We start from the raw sequence: 18,454 nt of genomic DNA, 5'->3' as shown, positions 1-18,454 counted from the left end.
CGGCACCACCAAGCTTGTTGGATTTAATGGAAGCATGGAAAATCACTAGATTAATTAACTGAATAAATTAATTAATTCAAGTAAATCAAATCAGGCTTAAGAGTTCTTATTCAAAGGAGAAAAATCACAAACCACGACCAGTTAAAATAAATAAATATTTATTAAACTAGTCTAAAATGTGCATAATGTCAGAGGAATTTTTACAAAAGATGAGTGAAAAACAACACGGTAAATGCAAGTAATGTTCAGACCTGAATCTTATTGTAAGATGCAATGAAAAATTAAATAAGAAGTTAATTAACCTGTGATGTTAATTAAACTAATGTTTAAGAGGACGCCTGAAAAGGATTTCTGAATTCTACGAAGGCTAAAAATAAAGAATTTCATCTGTTTAAGCTGGAAGCTTACCTGAAATGCAAATTATTTCGCTATAACCAGCTCTGTCAGACGACCAACCACTTCTTAGCAGACAAGCAGGAAATGATACTGCCGATGTTCTGTCAGTTTAGCATACATTACGTTAATGCGCATGCGGGTTAAGGTTAGGGTTAGGTGCAGTCGTCACCTAAGTGTATGCTGATCTGACAATGTATGCTAAACTGACAGAACACTGGGACTAGTCCAGTTCCATTCGGACCTACTTGACCCACTTATGACTGCTGTGGTGACACCCCAGTGCACAGGTTGAAAGCCTGGACGGGTGGTTTGGATCCCAGCAGAGCTTTCAGGAAGGCCCGAAGATTTGTCACATGTGATGGTGCGCAGGTTTGGGTCTGAAGGTCAAGAGGTGGTAAAAATAGTGAAAAATGTCTGCTGTGTTATGGCTAAAAAGATCAAAAAGACCAGCTTTGATAAGTGTTACATCCCGTTATAGGGGTATGAGTGGGACGTAACACAAAAGACAGTCGCGGACAGTTGTAAAGTTGGAACATATCATTTTATTATGGAGGGAATAAAATAAAGGGGATAAAATAGGAAATTAACCGAGATCCAAGTGTTGGGGTTAGCGGAACTGCTGAAAAGAACAAACAAAAGTTAAATCAGAAATTATACACCAAACCCGCCAAGTAAACCATCTCAAATCCAACAAACAAAAAGGTGCTCTTAACTTGGCGTGACAACTAATTGGCAAAAGGGCAGCAGTCCCAATAAACTAAGTGTCAACACATATGGCCTGATCTAGCCCAACACAACACACCCAAACTTTAACACAAAAAGTGAATGAAGTGGCAGAACACACAAAAGGAAGTGCTGCTCAAAATCTAACCTGTGCCCAGAACGTTCCCCACTGGGAACACGAAGGTAAGCCCAACCTAAAAGGACTGTCAAACCGTCCCCCACTGGGAACTCAAACAGCCAGGACTCGTCCTGCTGCACACACAATAGCCCAACACACAAAAGGCTACCAACTAGCACAGCTAGTACACAAAACCGCACGCCACCATAAGTCTGCCCAAATGGTCGAAGGTGAGGGGAAGCAGCACCCGCAGTCTAGCTTCACCCACCGAATGTGAGGGGAGGCAGCCCACATGGCCCAGCCTCTCCCTTCCAAATGTGAGGGGAGGCAGCCCACACAGCCCAGCTTCTCCCTTCCAAATGTGAGGGGAGGCAGCCCACACAGCCCAGCTTCTCCCTTCCAAATGTGTGGGGAGGCAGCCCACACGGCCCAGCCTCTCCCTCCGAATGTGAGGGGAGGCAGCCCACACGGCCCAGCCTCTCCCTTCCGAATGTTCCCTGCAGCCGTCTTTTATTTCCTGGACTCCACTGAGCTGCAAGGTGATTGGCTGGTTGTAGAGCCAATCAGCAGGAAGGAGATTGATGGGCATCTGATCCAGCCAGTCCGAAGTGACATCGGGGTCCCGACCTTTCCATGCTGAGCGAGCCCCAGCTGTCGGCAATGATCAACCATCTCACATCCCTGGGGACGTAACAATGAGCAACAAAATGTAACTTTGTAAACTGGTGCTGAAGAATGAAAAGCCTGATTTAACCAGTTATCAAAAATCAATATACAAAAGGAGAAAAGCATAAACTAAAATGGAGTTTAAATAGTAAAAAAAAAACTAAAGAGGAGAAATAGTTTAGAATCAAAAGGCATGTGCAGGGCAGATCTTCTCTATCATGAGAAAATGCAGGCTCAAAAACTGAATCCCTCCATCTCTGAGACTTCTTACTCAAGAAACATCACGCAGGAGGGTTTTTTTGGAATCATCTCTCTGAATAGTTCTCTTCTACATCTCCACCTCTTGAGATTGAAGAGTGGCTGACTGTTTCAACCAATGGCGACTCTGTGAGCTGGTTCAGTGCTAAACCTTCTAATTGCAATAGTATCAGTTTAAACATTTGTTAAATACATCGGTACATTTTAATCTATTAAAGTCTTAAATGATGCATTGTTAAAACCATACATTGATACATATTGTATTGTTCACACAATTAAAGTAAAATTAATTTTATAAACATTAAACAGAGGAAGAAAAATATGGTGATTAAAGGTTCAGATCATAGATGAATCAAACTTGTCAATTAAACCTTGTACCAATGATGATGATTGTATGAATATAAATACATATATATATACAGCATATGGACAATATTTAAAATGGTATTGACACAATTTTTACTATCTTTTAACCAGTCCTGGCGGGGGGTTCACACCTGTGGTTGTTAGTTAGTCACATCGTGGAAGATTTGTGGGTGTGCAAAAGATTAGTTCAGAAACTTCCCAGATCCTAAACGTAACCTAAGAAGTACTCTCCAATCCGTGCTGGAGTGCTGACATGTTTCACCTGTGGAAGTGGATAGATAGATAGATAGATAGATATACCTATCTATATATGTGTTTGTGTACATAGATAGATAGATCAAATAAAATAATAAAAAATAATTCTCATTTTTTTCTCATCTTTTATATTAAAATCATTTATTTATAGTTAATGTAGTAAAAATGTGAAAGAGCTGCATTAAATCGGATTTAAGCTGCACTACATGTTGTTCTGGTGCATCTGTTTGCAGTTTGCCTTTGTGGTATTTAAAATAGTATCTTGTATTTTATTGATAATTTATGGTGCGTTTGAACTTGTACTATTTAAGAGGTCTTATCCTCATTAATCATTGAAAGATCTAATGTGCCCTTGCAAATGAATTAAAATAAAAAATAAAAAATAAATCTTGTGCCAACTTTTTGGAGAGGACAGAAAGAAGCTGGTAAAGCTTAGACCTATGTCTAAGTGGTGACATAAGCAGTAACGTTATATAAAGGAAGCCGGCCTTGCTCTAACATAAGTACTCAGTTGTTGAGGTGAATGATAGTTGTTATGGCAGCCATAGCAAGATATACCTACAGTCGCCTGCAGCTTCTGCCTATTAGTTCTCAGTACGATGTTTGCTTTAATCTCTTGTTTCATATTAAGACTGACATTAAAAACCCAATGTCTTTACTTCCAGTGTCAAAACTCTTTATCAGTCATAAGAGAGTAAAACAAATGTCCCTTTTTTCCTAACGATCCATAACACTCTTAAAAAAGTCTTTGTAAAGTGGCAGAATGAGTAGATTACCTTGTCAGGGCAGGATTAACAGACACTTGTTCAGATTTAGCCAAAGCCAGTCTCAGAGTGTATGGATCTCCTTTTGATCAAAGCAGTGAAGGGCATGAACATGCGCTGGGCTTCACTGGAGTGATTCATCCCCTGCATATGAAGAGTGAGCACACAGTCATCCTACTTTTGCATTCCTGATGGGGATGACGAGAAGCGCCGACAAATTGGGAGGTTACACACCACTATAATTTCAAATGGTTTTCAAAGAGCAGTTATGACCTGCTGCTGTCTTCTCATGAGTCAGTGCAAAGTTACCAGCAACCTTTCGTCCACATTGGAGATGTTGGCATTGGAAATATAACCAAACCCACACACATCCTTCACTCTTATTTACAAGGTACTTCACTTGATTTCTCTCTTTTCTCGTGTGAAGATCAAATCCCATCTACGTTATAACAGTGAGTTTCAGTCTTTCAGGCATGAACAAAATGACTGTAAATGGGTCTCAAACTTATGGTGCTTCTATGACTCGGGTTCAACAGAAACTAGCTTCAGAAATTTGTTGTTTTCATGATATCTGCTGTGTGTACTCACTAGCTAAAAATTTACCCTTACTTAAAGGGGTGTAAATCACAAAGTTACTCAAGATATGATATTACACTCACTAGCCACTTTATAAGATAATAATAATAATACTCAGACCAACAACCATGCAATGTTCAAAGTCACTTAAACCCCTTTTTTTCCCAGCATTGAGTTGCTGACATCTGATTGGCTGATTAGAGTGAAACTATTAAAGGTGCCAGGTGAGTGTAACTGTACAAATATGAAACATATTGTGCTTATTATGTTATTTTAACAATTCCAACAATGTCGATTGGACCTTCTTATTGCATGTCTCATTCCATCACCCTTAAAATTTCTTTCTTATCCGCATAAAACTGGCTGCTTTGTATTAAAAGTGAGGTTTTCTCATTACACTCACAGCACCATCATGATTTTAGTTGGTGCCATATGTTTATGCATCCACACAGGCTCTTCTTGCGTGCACACACCTATGCCCCCCCCCCCCCCAAGCCTGTATCTCACATACAACACCCACTCAGTTTATGCTTTCAGTCGTTTTTTTTTTCTACTGTTTTCATTCTAACACTGTTCTCTTACCTTCCTCCCTGTAAAACTTGTTGACTATTATTTTGCATCCCATCATTCTACCCCCTTTTTACCTTATTTCCATTCTCTTTCTTCTTCTTCCTCAGCCTCCGCCTGTTCTTGCACCATTTTTTTTTCTTTCCTCATGCTCATATTCTCCCTCTCTTCCCCACAACTCCCCCAACCACCCCAGAGACCAAGCTTGTTTACTCTTTCTCTTCCACATCTCGGCTCTGTGGAGCTGTGACGGTAATCTTTCTTTCAAATATTTGTTTCTTCCATCTTCAGTTTTCTTTTTTTGTTTTGTTTTGTTTTGTTTTGTTTTTTTTTAAACCTGCCTGTGCTGCTACCACCAACAAACACCTTCATTCTTTCCCCTCAAATCTTAAACTGTGCTTCTTCCAACTTAGCTTCTGGACACTTTAAGACTTGCCACCTTTAATTCAGATCTACACATTGAGACAGAGCCGGCGAGGCAAACCGTAATTTTGCTCCTGAGGAATCCAATCAGCTTGCACACTGTGTGCTTGTGTTTTGGCAGCCGTTGCCGCTGCTAACCAGTTAGCAATGCCTGTCACCATCACGGGGCTCTATATAGCCAAAGAGCTCCAGATGATGATGGATTGCTATAAAATGATGGCAGCCAGGGAAAGTAATTACCAACTTTGCCTGAGGTAGAATTTCAGCAGATAAGCCCCTTTCAGGAGCAGTCCAGCCAGCACCAAAGCAAACAGGTGAGATACACTGAAGGTCAGGGATGGATGGATGCTGACAGAAACAGTGTAATGACATCTGCAGTCATTCATTTTCAGCATGAATACAATGCAGCAGCTGAATGTTCTTGACAGTAGAATTAAGAAAGATTAAACGAACAATGTGTAAAAATCTTCAGAGTGGGAAAAAAAGACAGATGAGCCTGTTTGGGATGTAAACTGTTTTGTACATCTTTAATATCCATCAAAAACATTTAATTGCTGGTTTCTGAAAAGGGTGCTCCACATTGACATGATAGCATCACACAGTTGCTGCAGATTAGTCAGTTGCATCCATGATGAGAAACTCCTGTTCCACCACCTCCCTGAGATCTGGTGACTGTGGAGGCCATTGGAGTCCAATGAACTCATTGTCGTGTTCTAGAAAGCAGTTGGAGACGATCTGAGCTTTGTGACATGGTGGGTGCATTATCCTGCAGGAAGCAGCCATCAGAAGATGCTACACTGTAGTCATAAAGGGATGGACATGGTCAGCAACAATACTCAGGTAGGCTGTGGTGTTTAAACCAGGCCACGTTAGTACTACTGGGTCCAAGTGTGCCATGAACACCCCCCTAACCCCCCCCCCCCCCCCCCCCCAGCCTCAGTTTCCTGTTCTTAGCTGACAGGAGGCTCCCGGTGTGGTCTTCTGCTGCTGTAGCCCATCTGCTTCAAGGTTGGACATGTTGTGTGTTCAGAGATGCTGTTCTGCAGACCTTGGTTGGAACCAGTGCTTATTTGACTTCCTGTTGCTTTTCTATCCTCTCCAACCAGTCTGCTTATTTTCCTCTGACATCAACAAGTCATTGTTGTCTAGATATATTGGATATTTTCTCCTTTCCAGACCATTCTCTGTAAACCCTAGAAATGGTTGTGTTTGTAAATCTCAGTAAATCAGCTGTTTCTGAAATACTCAGACCAACAACCATGCCATGTTCAAAGTCACTTAAATCCCATTTCTTCCTCATCCTGATGCTCAGTTTGAACTTCAGTAGGTCGTCTTGACACTAAGGTTATTGAGCTGTTCCCATGTGATTGGCTGATTAAATATTTGTGTTAACCAGCAATTGAACAGGCAAACCTTATTAAAGTGGCTGGTGAGTGTGTATCGATTCAGTATAACATTTTAATGATTGTAGATATCTCAAATTCTGCCATGTTATGATTTTGATTCCATTTAATTCAGGGTCTATTAATTAATACAGGAGAATAACAATTTACCACAATCCCTTCCATTCCTATAAATCACAAGCTAAAATATCAACAATAAAACAATCAAATCAATCAAATTTTATTTATAAAGCACTTTATGACAACCCTAGTTGATCCAAGTGCTGGACAGAGATAAAAACAAGAATAGAAGCATATATATATATATATATATATAGATAGATAGATAGATAGATAGATAGATAGATAGATAGATAGATAGATAGATAGATAGATAGATAGATAGATATGAAAGGAACTGTCCTTTGTTCTGTTAGTTGTCTGGATAAATGTCCTTTATTACTTACATCTTACAAATAAATACTGTATCCACTTGATCAGTATTTTTATTTTGCATTGATACTTTCTGTTTATTAAAGATTAAATCGATGCGTCGATGTATTGCTTCACACCTAGTTTCTGTCAACTCGATCAGATCTATTTTTAAGAATCAATAAAAGGCTCTGAGCTCTTAAACCACACTGCTCTGGAAAAGTGAGATTTATTGAAGCTCAGCTGACCCCACACATAACTCGGGCTGCAGTTTATTTTAATGCTCCCATTAGAGTGTGCGTGTGTTACATGTGCACATATCATATTGGGTAAATCATACAGCCCTTGGAGATCATGTTCGCTGCCCAGCAGCAACACATAAAAATCAATGGAGCGCAGCGTCAACATAAGCAGCTCCTAATGCTCTTCCTGTGTGATAGGACTAAATTAGATTGCAGCCATAGCCTGTAATGGCATGGCCAGGCATGGGAAGGGGACTGAAATTGACGGTGATTGAAAATTAATCGAATGACCCAACATGGGATCCATGGATCTGCCCGGAGCCCACAGGTTGTTCATGAAGCAGTGAGTAATTGCGCTGACAGGCCTCTGGTGCTCCACAGCACGACCTGGAAGAAAAGGTTAAATTCCACTAAATGACAAAGAGTAACCTGACAAATGAAGAGTCATTTAGATGAACGCTTGTTTGTACAAGACCTGATTTATGTTTTAAGTCCATTATATTTGCATGAGGATGGGTGGAGATGTGTCAAAGCACACTGCAATGCATCATGAACGATAGAAGATTAACATAACAGATGCACTTTAAGAGGATACATTCAGTGATGCCTTATTCATAACGTGGGCATCATATCACTGTGCTGTCATGGATTTAACTCTTGTCATTTAACCACTCTCGCCTGTGATGCATCAGTCTGCTGCTGCTGTATGTTTTACATTAAGGGCAATTATCTGCAGCTAGAACAGTGCAGCACATTGGGAATAATTTCTCAGCATATATGCTGCAATGAACAATATCTCTGTTCAAACTGTGAACTTAAACTGTTTTGTGATGCACACTAATGAAAGTCTGTACTATAACTGCAAAAACAAGTCACTTCCCTTTCTCTCCTAAGTTTTATATTTATATCCCTTTCCATTTTAATGCAGTGGGTCCCTTGCTAATCTCCTAAACTAGATGGAGATAGCTCTGGTGTATTATTGCTCTGTCAGCTACTTAACCAGGCCCTTTTTAGCACTGCATTACAGAGTATATTTCTTCCCCAGTTAATCTTAAAGTCTGAGTAAAGCAAAAATACATTTTTATTCTGAGTTCAGCACATCACAGACAAATGTGTTATTAGTCAGGAAGCCAAACATGAATGATTAAAACAACCATCAAGTTGATGAAAGTTAGTGAGGGCATTTCCATACAACACCCAGACTGACAGGTCTCAGGTCAGATCAAACAGAGCCGAGCACATTTTAACATAAGCAAAGGGCTGAGATGTGAAGTCACAAATTTATGCTGCAGACATTAACCCTCAGAACCCTTTCGTCTTTTTTTCCCCACATTTTTTGCATTTCTGTGAGTGGGCTGCTTACATTAAACTGATCTACAAACACAGGCATAGCCAACCCATCTCAACAACAACCCAAGCATCCTACAAATAGCAACATGAATTGGCATAAATGAGCGGACCTGTTGATACTACCTGTCGATAGTCATAAGTAGGTGTTTTAATGACTCAACTAGCACTATTTTTATGTATGAACATGATAGTCTTTTTAAAAACAGACTGATAATTGGTATGCTTAAGCTTTAGGTTTTAATATTAAATTTAAATTTAGATTTGTATAAATGTTAATACATATATTCAAATATAGTAAGATGTGTTTTTTGGGTTCGGACCCTTTGATGTCTAAAGATTCAGTTCATTATTATATTGTTAATAATGCCTGACAGTTATATTCTACTGCAATCAGAGTGCAGATGAAATTATGAAGAAAATACCAAACAAAGAATCTATGGCACAATGACTAAAAAAATCTTTTAGCAAAAGTTTTCGTCCAGTTGGTGTTATAAGGCTCACATTCTCTTATTATTATTATTAGTGTTGTGGCACGTCATTTCAGTTCTTGTTCCGTGTGGCTGTTGGCAGGAATTACTTCCTGTATCGTTCATTGTTACAGCAGGCTTGAAGAAGCCTCTGACTGAACACTGCATTTTTACACTACATTTTTACCCTTTAGAATTAGATTTCCTAATTGTTGCCACAACCGCGTCTCCCAAACATTTATAAAGAACGTTTATTAAAGTGATGTGCAGGCTGGGAAAATTCATTATTACTCTGAAACAAATAACACAGATCACGAAAGCTGCTTTGTATGTCAGTTCTGGTTAAAATAAAACATTGTATGTTACTGTATGACATGCTAACAACTCCATCTCCCTCTGGAACAGGTTAATTTTATTATTTCACTGCATTTCTGTAATTCTGTTACAGCATTGAAAGGATGTATGTAAAGAAATATTTACTTTCCACAAGATGGTCTTCACTGTCCTGCTGCACCAGTGTTTAACAATGTGATTGTTGTTATCCTTGTCCTGTCCTTCCCATCTCGGGGTTAACATCTGCCCACCCCCTTGAGGTTTGAGATCCATTACTCTGTCTCCATATGTCAGCACAACCACCTGCACTTCACAGCTCTGAGACAGTTCACAGATTCAGCTTCTAAATACAACCAGCAGGCAGACATCAGAGGGAGAGTGACTGAATGACAGCAGTTTGATCAAAGTCCATGTACACAAACTCATGCACACACAGAAAAAAATCCTCATGTTTCCCCAGGAGAACTTGGAGATATTTTGTGACGACTCCATTAGATGAAAAGCCCCACCCAAAATCCTGCATATATGCCTCCTCAGCTGTAGGTGTGATAGAGAGTGGATAACATGAGAGATGTGAGAGAACCCTCTTTATTTCATCCCATCTCCTCCAGTTTAGGAGAAATGTGGGCACATGTCTTCTCTTGCCCAGTAAGCTTCCCTTCCCATGGAGAAAGGATGGTGGGGGGTGTTGTTTTTGTGGGCAGGCTGCCTCATTGAGGGGAGGTTGGTACAGCAAATAGAAGAGAGGGCTTCCATCCAAGGGGATGATTAGAAAAACTGGAGCTGGTGTCGGCCTCCTGAAAGGAATTTCCTCAGTAGGCGAATGCTGACCAAAAATGCACAGCTGGTATGTTCACACACTTTTTGAGGGACACAAATTCAAACTGAGAAAAAAGGGCACCGTCTGCGCTTCATGTCATCTGAAGCCGCCACAACTGTGAGCGCGTGAATTTCTGGTCCTAATTAAGACCCGAACCGAGATGTTGGTGGTTTGTTCAGATGGAGAAAAACGATCGGAGTGAGAAGCCTGTGAATATCTCCGTCTCTTCAGATCTGCAGCCAGCCAATGTCCTGGTGTGGGAGAGATCGGGTCACCATGGGGATGAGACAGACTGTATTATCTGCTCAGTGGCTGCCTGGCTCAAGAGATTGCAGGATGGCGGGACGGGCAGACAGGCAGCAGGATAAGACATGTCCTTCTTTGGTGTCAGAGGCAGAGTTTGCTGTATGTGATGCCATTTGATATGTGCAATTACGCCTCTGCTCATGAGAACACATTCTGAAGACAGTTGAGCAGGTTTTTCAGTGATATTGGTACTTTTTTGGGGGTGTGTGCCTTTTATCTGGGGAAGAAAGGGAGCACTGCCATCAAAAACAGGGACATCAGAGGAGAAAAAATGGTGAAAACCAAAGAAAACTATCATTATTCCTCCTCATACATCATGAATTACATTACTAGCAATGCTTTACATGTCATAAACATGTCTAAATGGTCATTCAAGTGTACACAATTCATTAGGATGCAAACAGTTGGTGTTGAATCTCAATCAGCTGTGACTGCATATTGGATGAAACATTTTGTAACTATTGCCTCAAAGTAAATGTTCTGCATCTATTTATGTTGTTTTGTTTTTTTCTTTTCTTCTGTTGCAGGTATTCCTAATAACATTGGTCCAGTTAGTAAGTAGAAAAAAAAAGAAAAAATTTGAATGCTTAATGCTTTGCTTTGCCTATTGTTCCACGCTTCATCATACATCTCTGACTGAAGTGCCAAGTGTTCATTTCTGATTTAAATCTTCCTGCAAAGAATCAATCAGCAATTGTTGACTAGCTGAAGACAAAATTGACACGATACAGGCATATTCATTTATTTCCCCCCAAGAGTCAGCTCAAGCAGATAGAATTTGTCTGGCTCTGCATACTCGAATGTCACTTGATTTTTGTTTTGTTTTGTTTTTTTTCTTTTTGTTTTTTTTCTTTTCTTTTTTTTAAACCTCCCTCTCTCACATGCATTATAAATAAATGGCATCTAGACTTTATTAAAGTGCCAAGACCTCTCAGGCAGTATAATGTCACAGGGGGTCATTTTAATATAAGCTTGGATGGTATTATCTTCGTCATCCAGCTGCCCCTGAGGAGGAGGAGGAGAAAGAAAAAAGGTGCCATGTCTCAGGTTACCGCTGCCTGGAAGGCTGCACGATGCAAGAACCATAGGGTGTATTGAACAAGTCAAAGTGCATTTACAGTTTTGGCTTAAGTCTGCTCAATCCTTTTTCTTTCCCTACGTCTTTGCAATCAACCTCTATCCCCAGGGCAGCAGACTAAAAATTCCCCTCTTTCTGGTTAATTTTGGGCTTTTTGTGGGGGAAAAAATGACAATTTAAAGATAATATACAGCAAATATTGAACTATTTCTTTGGATTAAATAGGGATGAGCTAACAAGTGTTACTAAGCTTAGGTCTTCTTAAGTACACATGAATGGGTAATATGTGCTTGTTTGTCATCATTTAAGAATAAGGATAACCACTGGGAAAGATTCCCACATCATCTTGTGACCGACTTAGGGTGGGAACAGATTGTACCCAGGTGGTTTGTAATCTGGCTTTAGCGGGATAGATTACACAGGAAGTGAATCCTGCTTTAAAGTCAAATGCTGTGTGATGAGTCAGAAATGGACATGTGGCCAAACCCTTCACTGCCTGCCTCTGTCATTACTTCTGCAGAAGTTATGCTTCCTCTCTATGCATGTCATGAGTAGAGCTTAGTGTATGTGTGTGTGTGTGTGTGTGTGTGTGTATGTGTGTGTGTGTGCATGCTCTTTCATACATGCTATATTCACATCAGTCCACTTCGTCCCATCTAAAATGCCAGGCCACACCATGTCTAACGGCTGTCCTCAACTTCTTTACAGGAAGAGTGTGCATGCTGATAAGTGTGTGAGCACATGTGTGTCTAAGAGAGAGTGTGTTTTCGGTGGGTTGGATGATGTAGAAAGGACACAAACCAAAGTCTTCACTTCTCATCCAGATTGGCCCACAGGGATTTAGATTTCTCGCGAGTGGCTGTCTTGTCGCAGCAGCCTTCCACAGAAACAACACTAAACACTCAATATGCTGACTGCTTCCTTTTTTAAGCACGCTGAAGAGGATAAGACTGTTTCCAATGCAAACACATATCAAGTTTATGTCTGCGTTATTAATAAAGTAAAAATAGAGAGGGGGGAAAGGTTATGATGTCCTTGAGGTTGTTTTAAAGGGCTGGAGGCGAAGCTTGTGTGGGGGGAAAGAAAGAGAAAGCCCTGCACTTTTCATGTTGTTGTTTGAAGGTAATTGAATTCCTTATTGACTTTTCTCAATTCTATTTCAAGTTTATTAAGCCAGGCAGAATTGCCTAATGCGGACCATTAAAGTGAAATTAATATTTTAGAAAACAATTCTGGCTCTGCAAGATTGCATTTCATTATAAGTATGGCATTGATTAAAATCCGTCACTACTCATTTAGCTCGCCTTACCTGAATGTTCCCCATAACAATTTAATTAATGGAACCCAGATGTGTATTATATCTAATCAATTGCCCACATGGAATAATTAAGAATGAACTTATTTTTCCAAGTACATCTTAAAAAATCTGAGTTTGGGGTTTTTGATATGTGATTCTAGTTTTCCTCCAAAAACTGCATTGCTTTGTATGGTTACCATAAAGTAATAGCTCATGTCTAAATAATTAGAGAAACAAGCAGATCAGGAAAAACAGGGAGCTTTAAACTTGTAAAATATATAATCTGAATTGGATCAATGTGTTTCCTTTTCTTAAAATCAAGTTTCGAAGAGCTATTACCTAGGAACCTGACTTTTACCTTCAGTAGATCTTGCAGTCATCACTGATGCAAGACTGCTCAACAGTTATTTAACATCCTTTTAAGAGATAAAACAAATTAAAGAAAATGAGTAGATGGCATTTTGTGCATTATAAGGCTTTCACTTTTTCTTCAAAGTTCAAACATCAATTTGTAGGTGAGGAATAGTATGTAACTTATTAAAAGAACTCTTAAAGTGTGTCAGACTTCAGGCTACAAAGATGAATGCATCAGGTTGGTTAAGTGTTTTTTGCCTTAAGCTGGATTTATTCTCACGTTATCTGCATGATGACGGTTACGGTCTCACCTCCACATTCTATGCATAGGTCCCAGGAGGCTCAAAGAGCACCTCTTTCAGATTTGACATGCACTCCTGTTTGCAGCGCGGTTATGCAGAAGTACTCTCTTAAGATCGGTAGGTTTGTGATTACATACTTCTGGATTTCTGGAGCTTCTTGCTGAATTTTTTTTGGTTACCATGGAAGAGAAACTGCAACACAAGTGCGTAGCCATTCGCTCAACTGCAAGAGCAGATTTCACCTGCATCATAAATACAGATTTATAATCAAATATCAGCTTACTCATATGAATGTCTAATTAACCTCTGATTAAAATGGGCAAAGGTTATGCTTTAGTGTACTATTCTTCTCCCAAAATAGTGGAATCCAGACATCAAAATGGGCAAATATGACACTAAATCTGTGTTTTGAAGTATTTTTGGATATTACACCTTAAATGGCATAGTAATAGACAAATGTAACATTGACTTTTTACAAAGAAGCCATCATACTCTATAATGGCAACAAATTTGCTGACTCATCTGCTAGCTTCCCACCAAAGCTAGCATAACCAAATCAACAACTGACATTCAGTGACTGCCTGCTTTTTGACACAGTCAGCTACAGTACATACCTTATGAGAGGTTTGTGAAAATCATGAAATTTTAATTTATTTGAAAATTTGCATATTTATTTCAAATTTATTTGAACTTCATATGTGGAAAAAGTGAAAGTCCTGATGCATGATAATATTCTGCCCAAGCAGTTTCAGAATCAATAACTCAGTTGTAAAAGTGCATTGCCACACCAAGCTCAGAGCTAATAGTATATTACCTTATTCCAGAATAATAAAATTGTTAAAAGCTAGATTAAAACATAACCTTTGAAAATTGCACTCTATGAGCAGTAATCATATTCTTCATTCAAACACAGAGTAAAAGGCTTCTAGCCAAGACACCCCTGGATGCTAATTGGCCAAGAATACATGATTCATGGAGTCGATTGTAAAAGGACAGATAGATCAAGTGAAGAGATGAAGTGCCACCATGAAGAAACTTATCCTTGTTTCTCCCTTTGCCTGAGTCCTCTCCATTTCCAACCGCAAAGTATTTCCCTGACACGGAAATACTGACTTGTATGTAATTATAAGGTTATGCTACCCACAGCAGTCTGTCATTCCAAGTACCAACACCTGCCATTATTTATTCATTGTTATTCCTCCACCAGAAATACACTGTAATTAGATATTGATTACATAGTCAATGTGATGAATTAAACAAAATGCCCTTTAACGTCTTCATTTGCTATACATAGTTTTGACTCCTTTGCATAAACCATGACTGAAATGTTAAGTTTTTCAGGGTTTTCTCATTTTTCTTCAGTTATTCCAGTCATCATTGCCATTGCCACCAACATATAGTTACACAGCAAGCCCATGGAAGTCACACAAATTACATACAATGTCGCTCTAATGTCTTTTTTAAGGGTATCTGGATGCTTTTTCTCTGCCCGTCCATGTCAGCCCTGACCCATTGTATTTGCTGTTTCCTGATTTACTGATTTGACGAATGTCAGACATGTTCGTGTCTCCAGTTGTTTGTGTCAACAACCACGTAGTCCCCCTTTAGACAGTCTGTTAAGTGCATCACACAAGGACACATGAATAACCCCTGGTTTCTCTCAATTGCACGCAGTTCGGCCGAATGTGTCATCTCTAGGTGTCGCTAACCGAAAAGAAGGTAGGCATCTAAGATTATGCAACAGTTGTTTTTCCACAGATTAACCTATTACAGGTTTTTGTATAATCTAAAACTGGCTCTTTGGTAGCCAAAAGGGTTTTTGAGTAGTATTTACTTACTACACCGGCTTCCAAATGAACCAAACGATATTCTCAGCCTGCTTTTTTTGCACATGATGGAGGCTTACTGTAAGTGGAGGCTTTTGTACTCACAGGGCACTCCTGTTGCAACATGGTTCTGTGCCATTCTTTATTCTGTCTTAACACCCAATGTGTGCACTGTGCATGTATACATAAACATGCCATTTTAATTAGGTTTAGAGCTTCCAGGGATGCTTTAGTTAGTATTGCCTAATCAGGAAGAAAAGCCAGAGAGATTTTATAGTGGTTTCATGCAGATGTTGGTCTCAACTCAGTTTAATTCATCATGCAGATTTGATGTCAATCCACCCTCCAAACGAGTAGCACACAACCACTCAGCTCTGTGTTTCCATGACCACAGTCAAGAACATAAAGTGTATGTGTTAAGACCTTATGTCAGCTAGTGCAAAAGCAGATCTTTGTTGTTTTTATTATTATTATTATTATTATTACTGATGTACTCACTACCAGCCATCTTCCGTAGTCTTGCTCCTGTGCACAAATTTCTAGAGTGAAACTTTTTTGGCTAGCTTCACCCAAGGTAGACCATAGCTTGTCAACGAACAGTTTCTGTCTGGGAAAAACATACACAGAGACCTCTAAATTATACAAAGCACTTGTTAATGAAATGAGGCGTAAATGAGGGATCATAATATTTCAGTTGTTCATTATCTAAGGCATTTGTAACAGATGCTGCTACTTGCAGCCAATTTCACTTGGCAATGTCACTCCTTATTTCCCAATGCCATCATTCATCATTATTGCATATGTTTCATTTTTACTATTTTTTTATTGGGCATGATGCCTTTTGTTCTTAATTCTTTAACATTACGTGCTATATTTACTTACTTTTTGTTTGTTTTGTTTTGTTTTGTTTTTTCTTCTTTTAATTTGTCTAGTAGCTCCTCAGGTTGCATTGTCCACTGCCCCTTCTGTCCACGTTGCAAACAGCAAGCGAGGTAGGAGCTCTGGAATTCATACATTGCCCCCCGAAGACACCCAAGCCTTTTTACCATGTGAACTGATGTTTCTGTTTACCTCTTCCCTCTGTGACCCAACACTGACACAGTGCTACAGCACTCTGTGCCCATATCTCCAGTTCAGTGCTGGACTGATGACTTTCATTGTAAGCCGCACATTGAGGGCTCATTCGTCTATGGAATAGTTTCCAAACACTATAAAAATCCCATGGAATCATTTCTTTTTCAGTGAAAATAAAGTGGGTGTTTCGGCTACAACTATTTTTGGGGGAACATGTTTCTGAGACTTTATATTCCCCATGCGTGCATGATTTATGACCTTACCCTATTTCTAGAAAGGAAAGATTATTTGTCTTCTGAGAGTACATCTACAAGAGTGAGCCACCTAATGTAGAAGACCAGAGCTCATACTCAGATAGGACTTGCTGATTTAGGTCAAAGGTATGGTGGACTCGGCTTTCTGCTCCTTTGTTTCCATCTCTCATCGGGTTGGCAGAGGCCAGACAGAGAGAAGTGACCTCAATGCAAATTCTTAATAACAGCAATCCCTTGGACGAAAGCCCCATCTGCTAACCACCCTATTCTGGTGCCTTGAGTATGCTGGAGTCCACGTAGTTGCCAGCAAGGCTTAAGGGTCACATCTGTCTGCGCTGTGACACATGGTGTCAGTGGTCACTCAGTGTGGCAGACTGATCCTTACTTTGAGAGTGCCACCAACCTTTCTGCCTCAGGGCGCCACTGCCACTGATTATCATAGACTGTAGCAGGTTCTGTCTTCCAGCTTCAACATAACACTGCATAGCATCACTATATGCTTTCCTACCTAAGTGACTACATTTAGGAAATGTTTGCTAAGTTTGGTCTTTACTGCAGCTCCTGTGGTTTTATTATTAAAGATTTTAAAGTAAAGGGCAATTAAAATTCTTAAAAATCCTCATTGAATTGTTACCTAAATGAAAAAAAGAGCTCAGTTAGAGAAAAACGTTTGAATTCCCCCCACACCAAGCAGTCAAAGAATCCATTTCATCCATGGTTTGACCTGCCCTACGCTTTGTGGTGTTCCAACTCTGTGCCATCATTTTGAAGCCTTCCTCGCCTATTGTTGTGGTGTGCTTGAAGTGATGTGACCTCTCTAAATCCTGCTAACAACATGCTAATTTTTGTGATGTGTGTTTCTAACTCTGGCTGTGCCTTTGCCAGACTAATCATGACTTACCCTACCAGTGTTTCCACCTCCAACATGCAGCATATCCATCTTTTTACCTCGCATGCCATGGCGCCCAGCTCAAACTTTTGCTAACCCCTCCTTTGTCGCAGTCGCAGCAGCAACATCTCTACCACGCCTCTTTCTTTGCCCCCCTTTCTCCCTTCTCTTCCCTTCACAATTCCTCTCTGTTTGCAAGACTGCGAATGCTTCGGCCACTCCAACCGATGCAGCTACATCGAGCTGCTAAACACCGTCATTTGCGTGAGCTGTAAGCACAACACTAGGGGCCAGCACTGCCAAGAATGCAAGCTGGGCTACTACCGCAATGCCTCAGCAGAACTGGACGATGAAAATGTGTGCATAGGTTAGTCCCCCACCCTATCCCCTTCACTGTCACCATGCTTTCACACTTTCTTCACCTTACCTTCTGTCTAGACTTCACAAAAGAGTAAATGTCCTTTCATCCTTCACAGTTGCTTCATCCATACACTGTCCTGTCCTCATATCCCTTAGTTGCCTTCCCCTTTTGCTTCTTCTGCTTTGGCACAACAGTGTCATTCACCTCATTTTCAGCATGTTTAACAGACAATGCTAATCAGTAAACTGTGGGCAGATACATTAATGTAATCCAAAATTGACTTTTAAGCCTTTTTTCCAAGCCATGGTGTTAATACCTAAAGCTGATCTCAGTTGAATTTCTTAAAGTTTGTTGCCAGCAAACTTTATTTGATGTTGTTGTAGCATGCTATATATTTTTGAGCAGCTAGCAAGGCTGCTAGTCTAGTCAATTTCAAGTAGTGTGTTGTAGTTTGTTGTAACTGTTAGCTTGAATGTTGAAGGAAAATAAAATGAAAGCATTGATTTAAAAAATATTTCAATATCTACAAAATATTGTGCATATAATGTAGTAAAAACACAACTCACATCCTCCTA

The 18,454-nt window shown here is 39.8% G+C and overlaps 1 protein-coding gene across 8 annotated transcripts in view; it reads left to right on the top strand.

Moving 5' to 3' along the window:
* The window catches only part of ntng1a (netrin g1a), a 138,880-nt gene that overhangs the window by 107,925 nt on the left and 12,501 nt on the right, over window positions 1–18,454 (top strand). For 4 of the 8 annotated variants that reach the window (XM_041968685.1, XM_041968686.1, XM_041968684.1 and 1 more), the window contains exons 5-6: window positions 10,972–10,998; window positions 17,718–17,885. In XM_041968685.1, coding sequence (XP_041824619.1) covers window positions 10,972–10,998; window positions 17,718–17,885 — 195 coding nt within the window. Of the gene's footprint in view, window positions 1–10,971; window positions 10,999–15,149; window positions 15,195–17,717; window positions 17,886–18,454 lie in introns of all 8 variants that reach the window. The other 4 variants (XM_041968687.1, XM_041968691.1, XM_041968690.1 and 1 more) reach the window with 2 other exon arrangements.

The sequence above is a fragment of the Melanotaenia boesemani genome, chromosome 18, assembly GCF_017639745.1.
Source record: "Melanotaenia boesemani isolate fMelBoe1 chromosome 18, fMelBoe1.pri, whole genome shotgun sequence".
Classification (NCBI taxonomy): Eukaryota; Metazoa; Chordata; class Actinopteri; order Atheriniformes; family Melanotaeniidae; genus Melanotaenia; species Melanotaenia boesemani.
The sequence above is the reverse complement of the archived record's forward strand: the minus strand, read 5'-3'. Positions and strand labels throughout refer to the sequence as shown.